Source organism: Pezoporus flaviventris, unplaced genomic scaffold (assembly GCF_033815535.1).
Source record: "Pezoporus flaviventris isolate CSIRO_AGI_PZ_B2104156 unplaced genomic scaffold, CSIRO_AGI_Pfla_v1 ptg000130l, whole genome shotgun sequence".
In the NCBI taxonomy this organism is placed as follows: Eukaryota; Metazoa; Chordata; class Aves; order Psittaciformes; family Psittacidae; genus Pezoporus; species Pezoporus flaviventris.
The window spans coordinates 2346897-2367775 of NW_026892678.1; the positions used below are offsets into that span (position 1 = coordinate 2346897).

At 35.7% G+C, this 20879-nt stretch overlaps 1 protein-coding gene across 4 annotated transcripts in view; it reads left to right on the top strand.

Moving 5' to 3' along the window:
• The window catches only part of MAN2A1 (mannosidase alpha class 2A member 1), a 119838-nt gene that overhangs the window by 19847 nt on the left and 79112 nt on the right, over positions 1–20879 (top strand). For 3 of the 4 annotated variants that reach the window (XM_061478702.1, XM_061478703.1, XM_061478704.1), the window contains 7 exons: positions 1698–1842; positions 4154–4325; positions 5977–6104; positions 7543–7716; positions 10022–10208; positions 14929–15106; positions 19015–19217. In XM_061478702.1, the coding sequence (XP_061334686.1) occupies positions 1698–1842; positions 4154–4325; positions 5977–6104; positions 7543–7716; positions 10022–10208; positions 14929–15106; positions 19015–19217 (1187 nt within the window). Of the gene's footprint in view, positions 1–701; positions 802–1697; positions 1843–4153; positions 4326–5976; positions 6105–7542; positions 7717–10021; positions 10209–14928; positions 15107–19014; positions 19218–20879 lie in introns of those variants that run through there. The other variant, XM_061478705.1, reaches the window with a different exon arrangement.

The window sequence follows — 20879 nt, forward strand, 5'->3', positions numbered from 1 at the left end:
GTCCAAAGATGGAAGCAATCGTGGTGAAGAAGTGCTGCGATAAGATCTTGTGCAGGCCATAGGTGTCTACTGTATGGACATTGTAGGCCCAGCTGAGGCTGTACTGTTTCTTGGGTTACAGGGCTTGCGTTCCCGTGTAACATGACTGAATCCTCTTTCTGTCTTTAAGATGAAGGCCTCTTGTGGGTTGATCTTGCTTGGTTGTGAGATGCCAACCCAGCCAGGGTCAACCCACTGTGGTCCTTTATGGCATCTCACCTTGGGCTTGGGGAAGGAGATCAGGACAGTAATTGAGAGTGGTAGTGGGCAAAACATGGAGTGGACTTTGTCAGAGTTAAATAATGTGGGGATTCTTTTGTTGTTGAAATGAGGTGAAGGGAGAAGAGTTGGAGTTATATCGTTACTGTAAAATTTCCACTTTTTCAGTGTTAACATAATTTTTATTTTGGTGTGGATTTTTTTATTTTTTTATTTTTTTATTTGTGGATGTAAGTGGAGTGATGGACAGATCACAACCCCTGTACCCCTGCACTGTTTGGGTAAGGATACATAGAGAAGTTGGGAACAAAGGAGTGAAGTTGAACTGGCCTAGCAAAGGGGTGGGGAAAAGGTGTTCTAGTTTTGTCTTTGTTACTTCTTGAGCCATATATTTGTTTCAGGTGTCTGTATTTTTCTGAAGTTTGCTAGCAAGACAGAAGCCAGATTACTGCTAGAAGATTTTAACTCTTGTGGTGTTCATGTAGTAAATGACTCCTATAGGCTATTTCTGTGAAGGTGAAATGTGTGTTGAAGGTTTGTCAGGTGTGCAGTTGTATTCTGACATGGGTTTAGAACTAAACTGAAGTTTAGTTTAAGTAAGTTCTTCAAACTGTAGTGCCAGTAAAAGGCTTGTCCAGGTAATAGTTCATGTTCATAAAGTTTGCCTTCTTTCCTAAAAGCAGACCAGACCATTACAAAAAAAAGAACAAAAAAAAAAAAAAGGAAAAAAAAAAGAAAAAAGAGAAAGAAAAGTGGGTATATAAACTTTGATCTGAACTCACATGAGAAGGTTGTCTTTGCAGCTATCTGGTGATATCTAAATTTCATAAGAACTTGTTAAAGTAACTGTAAAGTTACATCTGGCCTTCTTACTTGCATTGACAAGTGAAATATGTCCTCATTGTATAATTAGTGTGCTGGTTCAAGAGTAAATATATAAGGAGCTTTGTTATATTAATTGACTGTAGTTCTGAACATTTCTTTCAGTTTCCTTTTGTGAATTTGTCTTTTGCCTCTATCTCTCTCATGTTATCTCTTCTTACTGCTTGCTTACCTTGTCCTTTTCATTCTCACTCCCATATTTAGTGTACTGTGCTATTCTGTATAATTCTCTCCCTACCCTCCTGCCCTAGTGCCATTGTGAGTTGTCATAATTTTTGTGACTTAAAGCTTTTATTCCTACCATTTATCTAATCCATTTAGTATCCTAAGAACAGGGCCTTCCAAATGCTCCTCTTCCTGCTAGCTGTGTCTTGAGTGTCATAGTTGTGACTTGAAATGTGCTCTCATTCAACAGTTTTCTATTCATTTGACACTTTTCCCTGTGCAATGAACAAGCTGATCCATTTTTAGTGAAAGCAGCTTTAGTTTGTAACAGCAGAACTGTTTTTGTGAATTTGTGTTTAACATTCTTTTCACTCTTTTTTAATTTTTGTTAGATGTTGGATGTCTATGACATCCTTCCTTTTGATAATCCAGATGGCGGTGTGTGGAAACAAGGATTTGATATCGCATACAATGAAAATGAGTGGGACAGTGAACCACTTCAGGTTTTTGTTGTGCCTCACTCACATAATGACCCAGGTAATATTTTAACTGTACTGATTTGGGTATCTGGAGGCTTTTGAATTAAAAATATGTTGCCATTTTTTGTTAAGATTTTATGTTTTTTCTAAGTATGCTATGTAATATGTTAGATTTAAGTCTAGCAAGGCAGTTAAGTAGATTATAATTAAAGTGCTATTGACTTCAAGTGACAACTGCTACGATAAAAGTTGTACACGTACTTATTTATTAACCGGAGTAGGACTTCTGTATTGATATTGGAAGCTAGTACGGATTTTCATTGTTCATCCTGCTGGTAACCCAACATGCTACATTAAATATGGTCTGTTCATAGTTTAACTTTTTGGACTCTCATTGATATTTAACCCTCAGCCTGTGCTAAAGAGATGTGCTTTTTGGAAGATGTGAGGGTTTTGGCTGAAATTCTTTCTTTACTGTTTTGTTCATGCCCCCAACATACAGTGAGATAATACGAAGTCTGGATTTAAACTGAAACCTAGGTTTGCTTACATAATTTGCTTTTTTCCTCCCAAGTGGTGGTTTACTGTGTAATAAATAAAATGGAGAAGTGTCACTTTATTTTGAAATGACTGTAAAATATACCAAAAAGCAGTGAATCATGCTACTATAGTATACTCCTTCATAGTACACTGACCAGGAGAGGGTAGTGAAGCTGCTTGTTACGGTGGAAAGCCACAATTTGAGTGACTTTAAAATTTACTGCTGTGTATCTCACTAACAATTTAATTTTCTTTGAAGTACTGTGGCTCTGAGTGAAGTAAGATGCAGTCGTTTGAACATAAGTGACTTATTCCATTTATCTAAAGTCTTTGAAGAAAATGATCTCTGTAATGTGAATTGAGTATATTGTCCAGTTGTGACAGCTAAAGCAACAAAATATGAACATAGTAATAATACTTGGGGGAAAAAATCAGACTACAAACTTTGATCTGCCTTTTTTTAGAAGTGTCTTTAAACCTGTCCATTTATTTACCCTCTGGTTGTTCTTCTGAAAACTTTCCTAGAAATATGTACTCTACAGTCATTTTATTAATCTGAAAACATCCTAAAGGATGTATAGAACTTACAGTTCTCTTGGTTCTTACTAGAAAAAGGTGTGGACTTTACCTCTCTCCCTTCTTTCTGCTGACATCCTCTCTATAACATTTTTCCATCACTTTGGGTTCTTGGTCAGTGCTTAAAAAAAATACAGCCAAACGACAAAAATCCCACCCTAAACTCCCTAAACAAATACAACCCCCAAACAAACAAATTAAATACCCAAACACCCCCAACCACAAAAGAAGGAAAAAATAGCAGCCCCAAATGAAAAAAAAAATACCCCCCAAAAAATCTTTCCCCCCTGAAAAAAAAACAAAAATGGCCAAACCCCGCCACCCTACCACCCCCTCCAACAAAAGTTCTGAGTCACCAGAATTATTAAACTCCTAAGACAAATGAAGCATAGATATTGCTTTACAACAACAGGTAACCTCACCAACCTTTTCCCATTAAGTCTGTGTTATGGAATTTCCTGTACTTTCCCAGTAGGAAAGTACTTGCCCAGGAAGTGTGTTTGCAATGTGTCTGTCTATTGCTTAATTTTACATCTGAATGATATCTGTTGGTTCACTTGATTCTATTTTGCCCTTTCCAGGACTGTTCTGGGTCTTTTCCAAGCATAGGGTTGTGACCCATAATGAACTTAGCTTCAGAGGTGGATTTTTACTAGTACTGAGGTATCTATCTTGAGGGGGTGTCAGTCATTTAATCTATAGTAAGGTGCTTGTTCTTCCAGTTTGCTGAAAGAATGCTCTGTAGCTGCACCTTCAATACTAAGATTTGAAGAAATCTGAAGTTACAAGAGCTGTCTCATCTTTCTGTTCCAAGTTTTTCCCTGCTTATTTCCAAGAGCTTGCCCAAAGTATTAATGGTGGTGTTACTTCACCTTTGACAGCTGAATTTCTTACTGATGTCTAGTTTTGGTTCCTAAAGTGTTCCTCCTTAATATCTGCTTCATGTCTTTACTATAAAATTAGATCTGTCCTTCCACGAGCAGCAGTAACATAAGAAATCTGCATATCCTCGTGTACAGTCTGCATATCTTCAAGCTTGTTTAGACTTTTCAGTTGATATCAAGTAGAGTTCAACTGAGATACAATCCTGGTAAATGTAAACTGTTCCATCTCCAAAGATGCTGTGTGAGGCTGGTTATTAGTTGGTGTTACAAAAAGTGTTATTGTAGAAATCTCCTGACTTGATACTGCTTTGATAAGGAAGAAGACAGGCTAAGACTGTTGAAAGATACTTAAATTTCTTATTTTCTTAGGTTGGCTGAAGACTTTTGATGATTACTTCAGAGATCAGACACAGCATATCTTAAATAATATGGTTATAAAACTGCAAGAAGACAACCGAAGGAAATTTATGTGGTCTGAGATTTCTTACTTTTCAAAATGGTGGGAAGGAATAGATAGCCAAAAAAGGGATGCTGTTAAAAGGTTTGAATACTGAACTATTTATTATCTTCCGTGTGGCATGTGCTGAGACACTATAGAGGTTTCACTAGTTGTGATGCGGAATTGCTAGGACAGTTCACTACTCAAATTCTGATTTTTTGGGTTCACTTTTTTTCCAGTTACAAAATGAAATGCCATTTAGAGAAGTGAAGCCAAATTCCTGAGTTGCTGGAAAAAAAAATTACTAAAGAGTTTCCATGTACAACTGTGAAGATGTCATTCAAATATTCAAATTGTAATGGAATTGTGATTATAAACTTTATTTGAACTCATGTTTAAGTGTTGGTAATGGAGTAAAATAGTCTTTCATATTTAATATTTCCATTTGGTATTTTTTTTCTTCAGTTATGATACAATTATGAGATTTTTGTTTTTAAATATGTGTATTTTTTATAAGCTTGCCACTGCTTAAATTGTGAACCAGTACTTATTCTGCACCCTTGCTTGTAGTTGTTTCTAAAATCACAAGTGAAAATATAATACAGAAGTAAAAGTCTTGCTTAGACGTTGAGGCAAGAAAGCGTGCTGGTTGGTGAAACTTGAAGTAAGGGTCTAGTTTGAGGTTTTCAAAAAGCTGGCGGAATTTTTTTTTTTTTCTGGGGGTGGTGGTACTTCTGTGATTGTGATGTCCTTCTTTTCGTGCTCCTCGTTAAGATGCATAGGTTGTAGTGTACATTCTGACTGTGAGAGCCTAATGGCTGCAAAGGTTAGGTAATGCTGGAAATCTCAGGCATGACATAGAAAACTATCGGTTTAAAAATGTACGTACAATGCATGAGTGTTATAGCACAGCTGTTGTTTTTTTGAGACTAAAAAGATCTCTTGGAACGCAACAAACAGTAAATGATAGTCACTAGGGTGCTGCATGCTTTCTTCAGAGGAAACAGGTGGTGGTTAAACTGCTGTAAGACGAGTGAAGCTGCACTAGAGATTATTTTTGCTGTATGTTGTTCATTACTCTCATGGGTATTATCTGTAATGTGACTAAACTTTGATAAGTTTACTGTATTTCTTTCTTGAATTCATGAAACATTTGTATGCTAATGTATAAGTGTTGGAATTACGTATTTAATTGTAGGGACGACCTGATGCTGGAAGCATTACGTTCACTGGCATGTTACTAGAGAACCTGGATTATCCTGTTGTCTTTTTTAAGAAGGCATTTTAATGAGTGAGATGCTACAAAGGCTGTATAGATACAATAAACTTCAAAGCTCTGTCGGCTCACTAAAACAATAAAAATTGTAGATCAGAGATAGGAGATATTAGTAGTGCTTGAAGCGTGCAGTGTCTAGTCACCTTGCTCAGATGGCCTTCAGTACTGTGGCAGATACACTCATTTTTGTAATCTGTGCAGGAAATAGCTTTCTTTCTCATTAAAAAAAAATAAATATTATGGCACATGCAGTAGAGCTTGTAGTTTGCGTTGCATAGAGGTATTAAAAATTTCGCTGTTCATCTCTTCAGTCTTTCCCTGTTTGATTAAAGAAATGTAGTCCAGTGATGAAACTAGCACAAGTGATTGAGATTTTGGTACTGTGTCTCTGAAAATTGCCTATTGGGTATTCAGAAATAGATTTTTAGGAGTATTTTTCATATGCAAGATTCTGAACACAGTTTATGTGTATTTTAGGTTACTAAAAGATGGACAGTTTGAAATAGTAACAGGAGGATGGGTCATGCCTGATGAAGCCTCTCCTCATTATTTTGCTTTAATTGACCAGCTGATAGAAGGACATCAATGGCTAGAAAAGAACCTCGGTATGTAACTTGATGTAGAATTTAACTGTGTTAATACAGGAAGTCAATTAGGAAATGTTTTTTTTTTTTTGTATTTCTGAGGTGCTTAGAAGGCTCTTTCTACTCTGCTTTCCTGAAACATTAAATCAAACTGCTTACTGGAAGCTATAGAATTGAGTCTAGTATTTGCAGTTACTGTTTGCAGATAGTTCCTCAATGAAGCATATTTAAACAATTTTATGTTGTAATATTTTGTCTTGGTCAATGAAAGATGTGCATAATAGCATAATAATATGTAACAGTTACCAGTTGCCATTTCTGTCTTTTGAATATCATGAAAAAGCCTTAAAATGACTTAAAAATTTTTATTCCCTTAATGTGTTTACATCTGTTCTGCAGAGCTTCATTAGGTTTTCTTACATAAGGCTTTCAAAAAAAACCTCAAACCCATTATAATGTTACTATATTTCAAAATAAGGCAGACTCATTCACTTTTGAAACTTTGAGGACTTAGTGACTGCAGTAACGTTGGCTGAACCGTTTTGGTAGCTTTGGGAGGGTGTTTTTTTGTTTGGTTGGTTGTAGAGATAATGTTCCATAAGTAGAGATAATCCATTTACATAGAAAATATTTGTACAGTGATTTTAATGTTAACATCACTTCATCTAGTTATCTGAAATTATTTTGAAAAGCTGTTCCATTAGGTTTTCCGTAAGTTGCAATTCCCATAAGCAGAGATCATCACAATTAAGAAATGGGTGAAGGGAAGGCCTAATAAAAGGGTAGTGCATTCACTACTGGGTTTTGGATGGTTTTTGTTTGTTTGTTTGTTTGTTTTGTTGTTTTTTGTAGGACAGTAAAAGTGTGTTTTGAGAACTGTGTTGAATAATCAGTTAAACATGAGTTGATCGTCTTATTTGGTAGTATGAAGTTCAGTAAAAATATTGTATTAGTCAACATGATTCTAATGACTGTCAACCAAATAAATAAGAAAAGGCAGTTCTAAAGCTGACAAAGGTTAACATTATTTAAATTACAGTGAAAATTCAACATCATCAATCCATCTCTATGCATTAATTTTCGTTCAACTTTCTTTCGCAACTGTAACATGTAAACTCCTGAAAGTAAAAAAATTCAATGTTTCATTACCATTCCATGTAAAGATGTTTGAGACACAGTTGAAATTTGGAACAATGCAGAGTGCTAATCTCAGGCTTTTTATGTAGTTACGCAGAATGCCTTTCCTTGAAGACATTTGATTTTTTTTCTAGTTATTAATTGTTCATTGTTTATTCCTAGCTTGTTGATTACAAGCTTGTTGATTACAATGATGTGTTCTGCAGGAGGCAATACTTACCTGTATATTTTATCTTCTTGGAAATTTTATTTTTAGTGCTCTTGATACAGCTTTCTTTGAATGAAAACTAAAACTTTATTCCCTTTTTACTTTTGTCAACAGGAGTAAAACCAAAGTCTGGTTGGGCAATTGATCCTTTTGGGCATTCACCAACTATGGCCTACCTTCTGAAACGCACAGGATTTTCCAATATGCTTATACAGAGAGTTCATTACTCAGTTAAAAAATATTTTGCAACACAGAAGACGCTAGAATTTTTTTGGAGACAGAACTGGGGTATGTTTTTGTTCTTTATGTCAATTTATTTTGCTATTTTACACAGGTAAAATACAGAGAGAACTTGAATAAATATATGGAAATCTTTGAAACCTTTACAGAACAGTTTATTTAGAGAAGTTAGTCTAGACTTGAAAAATTTCGATTTGCAGTTTTGGTAAAAAATGTCCTGTAGGTTAACTTTTGGGGATTTTTTTTGTTTTTTTTTTTAATAGCAGGGAATGTGAGTACCTGTGTGTTAGGAATGAGGTTAAATATAAAAACTGTATTATTGCCATTATTCCTCTGATCTTCCTGTCTCTTCACTTTCATTTGTGCTTTTCTCTTTAACTTGCTTCTCCCACATTTTTTGCAAGTATATAGGAAAAAGTGAATGAGGTGGGATATTCTTGTGCCTTTTCTCACTTCTTTGTTTTAATCCTCCTATTATGTGGAAGTAAAGTGGAGGAGAAGGGACATTTCTGTTGGAGAGAGGAAAAAAAAAACCTAAAAGTGAATATTTGGAGATCAAGAGATCTGTGTTATGTTCTTACTAAGAAAAAAAAAACATCCAGGCAACCAGTTCTCTTCAGCTGGTGTGATCAATAACTTCCAGTATGGACAGTAGGTTTTTATGGACTTGAAATTTGTAGGTTATCTTTAGTCAGAAAAATAGATAAAAAGACATTCCACCATTTTAATTTGCAGTGAAATTTTAATCTAAAACCTTATTCTTAGAATAAATACAATTTCCTTTTTACTTTTATTTATGCAATATCAAGTTTTTTTAGGTAATGTAGTGATTATACCATAGTAAACTGATGTGTCTGTAAATGAATATACTTTTCAATATGAACAGTTTGATTTTCTTTGTACTGCGCTAACATTCCAAAAAGGTGTATGATGAATGTGTGTAGTTGAGGTTTTAGTGTTTCTGTTTTTTACAAGTAAGATAATATGTCACTGGGTTGAACAAATGTATTTAGTACTTCCTCTTGAAATGTGATGGTGATTTTGAAGCTTTTCCTCTGTGTTCTTAATTAGAAGTTGTTGGAAGAAGGATATTCAGAGAAAGCAATCTGCTGTACAAGTAAACTTGAGGAGAGCATGCCACTGTGAAAGAATTTCCCAGATACTGACAAAGAGATTTTTCTCTGAACATTGGTGTATGCCACTCAGTGCACACAGTAGTTATTATACACTGTTTAGTTGCATAAGTAAATCACATGTGATTTGGTCCTGTGTTTATGCTTCACAAAAAGGCTTTTCAAAATGGATCAAAGATTACTGCATATGCGTCTGGCATAATACGTAAACATAGTACCTGAGATAGAGAACTCCTGTAGTTGAAAAGTAAATGCGTGTATTTATGGAATATTACCTTTGTAGTAATACGTAGTAGTAAGATAGGAGTTTTAAAACAAGCCTTGTATTGGAACTGTAAAGACGCTGTTAAGATTTTGGGGAGTATTTTCATATATTGACATAGGAGCTGGGTTCCGTGGCACATCCTACAACATTCATCAGATTTTTCAGCATAAAATTAAGTAATTAATGCTGAAAATAGGTAATCAGCATTTAGGGGTTTTACCAGATGAGTGAACTTCAGGTTCTCTTTAGTTCTATGAGAAGGTTCTCTTTAAAGTTAAATTTTGAAAGACCTTTTGAGACTTGACAAAATGTGTGTAGAGCTCTGCTTCTTGTGGGTTAAACTTTACGGCATGGTCTGACTGGATGGAAAAGTTAGGATTGCAAAGATGGTCTCAGAAGTGTATAGAACTCTATGTAATTCTGTGCGCAAGCTAATCTACAATAACATAGAATCATACTTTAAAAGTTATGTGCTCAAGAAATTAAGATATTGCTAAACCAAACTAATTTAAATGTGCTAATGAGGTAATGACAGCAGGTTGATTTATTTTTGATTCAGGCTTTGTTTTTTGTTTGTTACGTCTTTTTTTTTTTTAATTGGTTTTGATGCACCCCAAGTTTTGTTCAGCTCTAAAATTCTGGAAATAAGGAGATTTATCTAAGTAATAAAAAAAAAACCCCAAGCCAAACCATGTAACATTTTGTTCCTATCTTCCACAACCAGCTAGTGCTTGATTAGAACATTACAGTCTTGGTTGTATCTATGTTTTTTAGCTTCTCTATATGTAAGGTACATACAAAGGTAGACTCCATCTATGGATATTCAAAGCAAAAAATTGTCTTTGCTTTTTCAATACAATTCTTGGATTAAGAACTGATTAAGATGGAACTGATAAAGTTCTGGCAAATCTGAGAGGGTTTATTTTAACAGTGTGATCTATGTATTTCATTCCAGATTTAGGATCAAGTACAGATATCCTTTGTCATATGATGCCTTTCTATAGCTATGATGTTCCTCATACTTGTGGTCCAGATCCGAAACTCTGCTGCCAGTTTGATTTCAAACGTCTTCCTGGAGGAAGAGTAAGCTGCCCATGGAGAGTTCCGCCAGAAGCCATTCATGCTGGAAATGTTCAACACAGGTAAAATTTTTACATGTTCTGCGAAAGAATGCCTTAAAAAAAAAAATCTTACTGATCAAAGATGGTATCTAGAATAGCTTGGTAAACATACACAGTTTTTAAAATAAACTTGTTGGAAAGTAATACTACTTCATCTAGTGTTTACTCATAAATTCAGAACATGACTGACAGTGAAATTTGAAGGTAGGTTATAAATTCAAGTTTACACTTTTACAAAACTACTTTTCCAGTTTGGGAGGAGGGAAAAAGGAAAAAAAAAATAATAAAGATAGAACTGTAAAGAGAACTGTAAAGGCTTTTTCCCAGAAAAAAGATTTTATTCTGTAGTCCTATTACTGTCTTAACACCTTCAAACCATCCACAAGTTCAAGAATTAGAAATTTAGGTAGGTGTTAACAATTGTTACAACTTGCTGTGTATAACAAATATATTAAGGGTAGCAGGGTGACTTTTTGCTTCTAGTCTTGATGCTGAAGTTTTGAAGTGGTGATATAACAATGATTCATGGGTTGCTACATGTTAAGTGCATGTCCTTTTTTCTGAATATGAATTTTGCCAAGCATCTGGAAAACTTCACTTTGTCAGTAAAATTCAATTACAAATTTTATTAAAGGTAAAACCTAAATAAATAGAATCCATCACAATTATCATATTTTAAGGTAGACATTTGGAATGATTATAGGAAAAGTAATCTTCTTTGAAAGTGTAAGAATGAAGGTGACAGGAGAGCGGTAGAGCTGATAGAAGAATTATTATGACGCACCCAGTGCTTGTCAAATGTGAAGGAAAGCTCTTGCGTTCAAATCAAAGTTGTAAAAAGGAAGATCTTATATGTGTATCCCAATTAGCTGAGACAAATATTTGTAGAACAGTAACAGCTCGTTTAACAAATATCTGGAACATAAAGGCTACAAAGATAATGTAGAGAGCCTGCTCAGAATGCTTTTTGATGTTTTGGTTTTTAATTAGATCATAATTTATCCCTTCCCTTGGAAGTGATAAATCCCCTTGCACTCTCAAGATGCTTGCACTTCCAAGATGCAACCTTTGTGTAACGATCTAAATTAGACTTCGTAAAAAAAAAAACCGGTTCTTTCACTGTGTCATACACCATTCACAGAATAAGAGAAATGGGGTAATTATGTAGTGAATATATGATAAAGTTGAAGAGATCATCTTCTCGATCTGGTCTCTGAAACTTAATTCTTTTGCATGAACATTAGGTAGATAAAAATAATTTTGGTGTCTAACAGATGAAACAGCAGTATGTTTCAGATGCAGATGATACATAGGGGAGAAGTACAACTTACGCATAGTCTTTGAGGTAGGAGCCTGGATTACCTACATTTGGAACACTGGAAGGAGCACAGGAGCTGTACTTCGAGAGTGTAGTTTAAAATAAGTCCACTAAAACATAGGAATTAGTGTTTTGCTGGAAAATGCTAAAAACGCTGCTCATCTTTTACAAAAAGTTGGGATATTATAGATAATGAAAAACTCTGATCTGACCTTCGTAACATCGCAGGTTTTACACTTCTTATGATGAGATGTATGAGATTCAGAAGAAAACCTCTCTTTACACTGTAAGCTTTCCAAGGTTAAAAGTTGTTAGCACAATTAATCTCTCTTCTCTTTGAGTGCTTTGGTTTTTAAGACTGGAAAAATATAGATCTACACTAAATGGATTTGAAAAAAAACATTAAATACGAGCAATTTAGAGGCAAGGTTTAGATCACTAACCTTTCTTCAGTGCAAAAGCTGCAACAGAATAATTGAAAGACAGATCCTGAATACTCAGCTGGGACTGTTGCTTTTGATTTCAATACTGTTATGGCCATATATATAAATATCTTGAAACGAGATTGAATTAAAAATTTAAGACTAGTAGCTGTTGGATTTGTCATTGCCTTACCACTTTGGTTGTGAATGGCAGGAAGGAATGGAACAGCAGCTTAGCTTCTAAATACCGCTGTTGCACTTGCCTTGGTTTGTAGCTGCATCCTTATCCGTATGTTTGAATGCTGAAGTTCTGGCTTTTTGCACTAGCAACAAAAAAACTATTTTTTTCCTTGAGTGGGAATGAGTTGTTTTGTTAGAGGAAGCACAGCTTCTTTTGGTATACGTTTCTCTTTCCCATTCATGGAAATAGGAAACAATCTGTACTACAAGAGATGCGCTCAGAGAAGGAGCAGAAAAGACACTTTCCTGTTCACCCTTTACTGGTCAGGAGCCCAGTTGCACCCTTCAGCTTTTTTCTCTTTATGGTTGTCACATTGCACAACATGCAACTGATTGCTGCATTCAGATTGCTGATGTGGTATTGGTTAATTTTTGTGATTACAAATGTCAAGAATACATGATCACCCACCTAGGAAGGTCTGCATATCCACCTACTCCTTAAAATCATCTGAATAGGAAATTGCTAATCCACCAAAAGGTTTTGTTTTCTGGTTTTAATAATCAAGCAAAGAGTGAGTCCCTAATGCTTCATGTGCTGTATAGGCTAAAGTAGTGGGGCTGTACCTCTCATGACCACTGTCATTTTGCTGCTGCAAAATTTCTTGCGATTCCCACAGTTTGGGATGCTACTGCTCCTCCTCCTTTTATATAGGGAGGGGCAAAACCACCCACATTAATTTTAATATGTTTTAGCCAAATACGTGGACTTTTTGTGTTTAAAAAAACACACTTGTGGTATGAAGGGGTTTTCTTCATTTGCAAAAGGTCTTAAGAATTCAGTGATAATCTGAAAGCTTCCCAAAGAAAGGTGAAGAATTTTCTTGATGCTGTTACTGACAGCGTTGATATACTTTAGTGCTGCTAACCAGGATTGCAGTTAGGGTTGCTCTGAATATTCAGAACTACATAATGCATCTTCTTTACAATTTCAGGAACTTCTGATTGCATAAACCCCCAGATTTGGTGTTTGGGGTATTGTTTGTTTGTTTGTTTTCTGCTAGCTCTTTCTCATTGCTGTGAGAAATAGTGATTTAGGAAGCTATGTGAGAGAAGGGAATATGCCTGACTTGAGACATCTAATTTTTCTTCAGCGTTTTTGCAATTCAGAACTAGCTTGCAATGCAGGAAGATCCTGCTGCCCTCTACAAAATGTATAATAATCCTACAGTTATGTGCACTTTGAAGAAGGGGGGGACCACACTGATGAGTTTCGCAGTAGGTTTGCAAAGAAACTAGAGGACTTTGAAGAGAGATGTCAAAGTTAAATATTCTGTTAACTGTAACCTTTCCTGAAGTCCTGTATTTTTCAGGGGGCTCTAAAATAAAGTATGTTTCCAACCATAGGCTGTCTGTGGAAAACTGAAGTAAGGCTGGCTTCTTAGAAGGTAGAGCTACAAAGTCTTCAGTTGTGCCAGTTGTTCTGTTAGTTGTGTGGAGAGGAAGTCTTTATGTTCAAAACAGCAATGTTTTGAAAGTAATGGAAAACATTTGATTCTACCATAAATACTTGGTAATTTGAATTTTGAATCAAACTATAGACAAAGAAGGGGGAAGCTACTGGTTGGGTCTATTCTGGTCTCTGCAAAACTATGTAGATCCTCAGGAAAAGATGTTGTATCCCCTTTCTCCCTCCAGAATGCAGTCAGGCCTGTGTTAACTCAATAATTTTATAATTCAATAAACAAATTTGAACTTGCTGGTCAAAGAAATATGGGTTTCAAATATACTGGGCTAGATTCAATTCTCATATAAAGGTTTACTTAGAAATCCTCAAGAGTATGAGTTGAAAGGAGATTTTGGGCAGACAGTCTGCTGAAAAGACTTGTAGAAACAAAAAACTCACTGGAATTTGTATTTTTCTGTAATTTTCACATTAAAATTTTATTTCTGTTTCCATTTTCTTAAATGTGTTACTGTGGTTTATACTACCTATTGCCTGAAGCTTTTGATTGTCACTGTGGTTGGGAGGAGGAGAAATTGACCTTTTCTGTAACCCAGATGTCAGGCTTGTAACTATTTTACCTGTCAGTGAGTTACTAGGTGCCAAAGGATATTTTTACTACCTTTTTTTTCCTCTTGCGTGTGTACGTGGGTATTTTGTTCAGGTTTGTTTTTTTTTTAAAGGCAAAAAGCAGAAAACAGTGGGTTTAGTTTTTCAGGGTGTGGCTCTGTGACAAGTAAGAACCTGGTTAAGGGAGAACAGAGATTATGGTTTTTTTTTGGTATTGGACTTTCTCCAGATATGTTTTCTTTCTTCAAGACTAGAGTTCCTCTAAGATTAATTTATGGCCAGTTTTTCTGCCAAGGACATGAAGATAGAAAGCAAAGTATCCAAGGGAATTACCAGAGGGGATGAGAAGAGCTTTCTTATTATTGTAAGTAAGGGACAGACAGGATTAGGATTGTTATCGAAATACAAAGCAGGTAAACATAATTTGAACTGAAGGTTAGTTTTGGCACAGGAACAAATTGGTGCAGACTGCCCTACTGTTTTAAGATGGAGCTTGATAAGCTTATGGAAGGATTTAACAAGCTCAGTGTTTGCAACAATATTAGGTTGAATATTGTGTCCCAGTGTGGGGAATCGCATCCATCTTTTTGTAACAAAATGAGATAGCCGGGTTTTGTATGTCTTGTTTAGGGTCACCACAGAACTTGCAGAACTTGATATCTTAAGAATTGTTTTGTCAAATGTTGATCTTTATTCTAAATGCCTTTGCTTGTTTTTTGTGGTTTTGGTTTGTTTTTTTTCCTTCTCAAGGGCTTGGCTTATTTTAGATCAGTACAGAAAGAAGTCAAAGCTTTTCCGTACTAAAGTTCTGTTGGCTCCACTTGGGGATGACTTCCGCTACTCTGAGAGCTCAGAATGGGATCAACAGTACCAGAATTATCAGAAGCTATTTGATTATATGAATTCTCATCCTGAGTGGCATGTTAAGGTACATACAACACTTTCTCTAGTTTGTGGCGAAAACAGTATTTCTCAGTATTTTGAGATTCTTTATGGGAAAATGTTTTGGTGGTGTGTTTTTGTTAAGGTTTATTTATTTTAAGTGGTCAAGCTTCATGTATTATTTATAAGAGATTGGTTTGTCTTGGCAGATTACATTTTTTTACCTTTACTGCTTGCTCTCCCTCCAGAACACAATTTTCCTATTAGTAATATCTGCTTGAAAACTATAAATAGTATCCAAACTAGATTATTTTAGAAAACAGCTATTAGGTTTGATCATTTTCATGTGCTTCAGGCATTATTTAAGGCTCATAGGCTTTTTTTTTATTTAAAACTATTGTATTTTCTCATTAGAAGTTCAAGCAAATTTTGTTGCTTTGCTTGGGTCTTCTTGGTTTTATGTCTCAAACAAAAAAATCCTAAGAGGCAATATTGCTGGCACATGTTGTTGAATGCAATAAAATCTAAGAGCTTGACCTAGCCATAGAAGGAGCAAATATACTAACATGATTATCAGATGAATTTAGTGTGAGGTGTCCCCTGCCCATGGCAGGGGGGTTGGAACTTGATGAGCTTCAGGTCCTTTCCAGCCCAAACTATTCTATGATTGTATGATTCTGTGAAGTATCACTTTACATCATTAATGATGTTTGAGTGTTAATATGCACATTCATAAATTCTGATGTGTAAGATGAGTGCTTTAGAGACTTCTTGCACTGTAGATGGTCACTGTACTCAAACACCTTTTCATCATCTTTCAGCATGGGAATAAGAAATATGTAACCACAACCTTGTGTTATCTTGAGTATCACATGAGAGAGCACTATTGCAGCTTTCGCATTTAGGCTTTCTAAATATGTCTGGTCTCTTTCAGATATTGTGTGCATTTTTGCCTCTCACCTTTTCTAAAACCTTTCCTCATTCCTCTTACTACAGATTTGAGTAGTGACTGTAGTGTGTTTGTTCTTCCTGCTGACTTCTGGGCTTCTGTTCTGCATAAGAGAGATGATCTTTTGGAGTTGGAGCTTGTCTGAGAGCTGGATTTTCCGTCTGTTTCCTATGGGGTGTGGTAGACATGTTTATGAATGCCTGCTGTGTCTTAGTGGAGGGAGATAGACCTGGAGAGTATTTCTTCAAATCTAAAATCCATCTTTTAAATCTAAAGCTTGTGCTAACACAAAAAATGGATACAGTGTGCAGGTAGTTACTCTTTATATACTAATGCAGCATACTTCTGTAGTTTCCATTTCTGCTAACCAGGGCTAGATGATTCCTTCTCTGAGACAAAAACTGAAGGCTCCAGCTCTGAGGTTATTCAGGACCACTCCTGTCCTGAGGCATCTGAAGGATCCTTATCTGAAAGATTCTGCTCAGCCCATTATCAAATATTCTAGGAATCTACTTCCTTAGCCCTGGCTTGCCCACCAGGATTAACACCTTGGGAATCACACCAGCCCTTGAGGCCCTCTTACAAGTATTCAGCCCTTTTCTGGTTCTTGATACCCAGACAAGAATATATGCAATCCTCTGATTCAGCCCTTTCATACATAGGGTACTTTGCTTAGAGGGATCACTGTTGACGCTGGAGCATGTCTCCTTATCTGTGGACATATGAGGTTAGGTGGAGAATTTTCACATTCTGCTGCACCTTCCCCAGTGATTTGTAACTCCACAGGCGAGTAACCTAGATTATATAAAAGAAGAGTTCACATTTCTTCCTAAGTGCTGAGATGCATAGGATATTACTACTTACACAGGGGACTGCCTTCTTTGCCTGATCCTATGAGAAATTACCCTTTCGAACAAATTTCACTTGTTTATCTAGTGTGTTTACCTGTTAGCATTCACATGCCAGAAACTATTCTGTGTTCCTAAAAGTAGATTACTGTAAAAGATACCTGTTTTGCTTTCAGGGAGTTTAATCTCCTATTTGGAGATCTTCTTTACATCTATTATGCGTAAATTAAGGTGAGACTTTTTGTATGCCAGTAGAAGAGTCTATCAGGTTATTTCACAGTTTTCATTCACCTGACATTAGCATGAGTTTTCTTCAACTTTACTGGTTCCTCTGGTGAGTTTGTTCCTCTGATGTAACCCAGGATACAGAAGGGAGGCTGCCTATGCCTGATTTTTCTTGGTCCTTTGGTACTTTTGTTTTCCTTCTGAATACTGTCTTGTAGTTGTCTATAATAGTGAAGGAAAAATCCAATTGTCCAAAGACCTAAAAGTGCCTGATAAGGCAAGTATTACCAAGGTTGAGATTTCTGTGGCGGTATGTCTCTTTCTCTGCTTTACTGCCACAGTGGCAAGTTGTGCTGTTTCCACCTAACAGATACTTGGATGTTCTGAATGATTTTGAAGAGTGAATACTGTTTGGTTTGCTTTTTCAAATATTGAAATAGTGTGTCTTTGTTGCAGAGTAATAGTCCTTATGTTCCAAGTGATTTAAAAAAGATTTTAATAAAAGCTTATTTTCTGGTGTTGTAAATTGTGGCATGCTACTTTAAATGCTGCTTGTTAATATATATGTATATAAATGATTCAATTTTAACATTGAAGAAGTATCTTTATAGTTTATTATGAGAATATTTGTGGTAAAGTGATCTTCTGTGCTGTTCCCACATTCACTAATTATTTTTCCACTCTCTTTCAAAATCTGGTTTGCTGTGCCTGCCTTCTTTAACAGCATCTTGGTGCTGGCAACATTGACATCAGTCCCTCTCCCTTTTTATTTTCCTCCTTTTTTTGTACTCTTTAAGCTTGAGGTTATCACCTTTTTACCTACCCTGTTAAGGGCTTTTACTGCCTTATTTAGCTGAGAATTTTTAAAATTGACCAGCAGACAATGATTGTTTTGTACTCCCCCCATGTTACATCTCTAAACACAGTTTCTTTGTACAAAATTTAATCCCCCTCACCTCAGCTTCTTAAAGCAATTGCTAATTTTTTGATGAATAGTAATCTTGGATTAAGCATAGTTTGGAGATCTGGAGAACTACAGAGTTAATTTTGGAAAAGCAGGATTAATTCAGCTATGCACTTACTGCATTAAAGTAAGTTTTGTACTTAGTCCAGACATCTATTTACATAATATTGAGATATTACTTACCTTATGAGAGACTTACACATAAGACATGAAAGAATGCTTTTCTTATTTGTTGAGGTTCATTTGTATTTTAAATGCCACTGTGTATGTGTGTATATATATATATATAAGTATTTCATATTTCATGGGTCATAAAATAGTTTGGGTTGGAAGGGACCATGAAAAGTTCCTCTAGTTCCAACCCTCCTTGCCATGAGCAGAGACATCTTCAACTTGATCAGGCTGCTCAGAGCGTGGTACAGCGTGACCTTGAATGTTTCCAGGTATGGGGCATCTAGCATGTCTCTGATCAACCTGTTCCAGTGTTTCACCACCTTTGTTGTAAAACAAATATCTTCCTTATATCAGTCTACCCTCTTTTCATTTAAAACCATTGTCCCTTGTCCTATTGCTACAGGCCCTACTAAAATCCTGTCCTTACCTTTCCTATAAGCCCCCTTTAATATTGAAAGGCTGCAGTAAGGTCACTCCAGAGCATGTTCTTCTCCAGGCTGAACAATCCTAAGTGTCTCAGCCTTTCCTTCTCACAGGAGAGGTGTTCAATCCCTCTGATCATTTTTGATCGTTCGTGTGGATCCTGTCCGTGTCTGTCTTGCTGAAGTTGAAATGCTTTTGGAAGAGCTGTTCAGCTTATGTGAAAAATATTTAGGGAAGCTTTAAAGGTCTTTAGGATAGTTTCTGCTATGGCACGTTTCTGAAATGTATATGAAAACAAGCTTATTCATTCTCTTCATATGTCTAAATCAAGAAAATGGAACTATGTTATAGTGATCTTAATTTTTATTCAGGCCCAGTTTGGAACTTTATCAGATTACTTTGAAGCTCTGCGCAAAGAAAGCAGTTTGGGTGAAAAGAGCAGCAATTCATTTTTCCCTGTTTTAAGTGGCGACTTCTTCACCTATGCAGACAGAGATCATCATTATTGGAGTGGATACTTCACATCACGACCCTTCTATAAACGGCTGGATAGAGTCCTGGAATCCTACTTACGGTAAATACTGCCATAAGTAAATTCATAGCGTGTGTCTTGGAACATGGGAGAGATGAATGTATAAGTACTCTAAATATGCTGGACAGATGGAAAAGTGATTTATAAATGCACAGTTTAAGTTTACTTTTAATAAGAATAACCCCAGTGCCCCCCAGCTGTAGTTCTTGACACAAGAATTAATTTGTGTATCTGTTTTGTTTGGTTTTTTTGTTGTGGTTTTTTTTTAATAAATTCACAGAAATACAACAATATTTTTCTGCCCAAACAGATAAATTGTTCTAAAATACTATTCAAGGGATCAGCAAGTCCTCTTTCGATGAAAAATAGCAGGTAGTATGCTTTTATTTCTGTATCAGATTTGGGTAGCTGTCAGATCAGTCTGTCATTATGGCTACACTGTGAAATCTTAAAGGGAGAAATATGAAGGTGGAAATTTTACAAGGGTTGTTAGGGGCAATTAAGAAGTAGTCAGGAATATTGTGTGGCAAATGATCTCAGATTGTAAGGAACTGCTCTGCTGAAAAGTCTTTGCATCTTTGAAGAAATAAATTACTGCTAAATTTTGGTAATGAAGTAGTGGTTCTTGTAGCAGCTTCAGATGAGACGCTGTAAAACCATTTTACTGTATTTTAAGGCTCCAGAAAGAAATCTGGGACAGATGCCATATGATGTAAAGCCTAGATATTTCATCCATTGCCACAACTTTGTTTCCAAAACGTTGTTTTTCCTAGGATTCATAGTAGCAAAGACATGTTTTGTCTTCTGGAAGGACCCTTTAAAGTACACCTGTTGTAGTTCTTTCAGACCCTTTTCTATTCTATATTCATACTTTTTTTGTGCTAGAGAAGATCTTCTGCAGTGCCAAGAAATCCTTCCTTAAGGCATTGCATTGCCCAGGAAGGGGAAGTTTCACAAATGGGAAAGCAGGGAAGAAAGAAGCCAAAGACTGTCAGGAAGGAGAAGAAAAATAAGACCAAAGCTGAGAGGAATGACAAAACACAAGGCTAGGATCCCTTTGGCAGAAGAATGTAAAAATAATATAATGAGAAGTTGACAGTACTGCCTTCGGCAGTATTTTAAACAGAACTTTGGAATGTGTTTCCTTTATTGCCATTTTTCTGGAGTTTTTTTCTTATGTATGAAAAACGTGACTTTACTTACATTTGTAGTATTTACAACTTTAAACTGTTAAAAGATTTCTTCATATAAGAATTTCACTTTAACTTCTGATAAATGGGGCTGGACTTAGAGGTAAAGAATCGCTGGAAGAAAGCTAAAAACCTTCAATTATATGAATTAAACCAAAACAAAGCATGTTTCTAAAAATGTGCCTGGGAAGCTTTTAATCCTTCATGATCTACTATGAATAACATGTAAGAGAAAAAACTATAGGTGTGTTCTTGCTGGTTTTAATATAATATTTAGGGACAGTTTTGTTTTCATAGACTTGGAGAATCTTTAAAGATGGCATATTAGCTTTGAGAACAGCAGAGTTGAGAGTTTTGTCTTTCATTTTTTAAGTCAGAGGAAATACATTATGATCATCTTTAATAACACTTTTTCCCCAACCTCGGGATTAAATTTTCCACTTTTTTTTTTTTTTTTTTTAAGCTGACTTGTATCTATCTACTGTGTATATATAAGTGTATGTATATATATGCC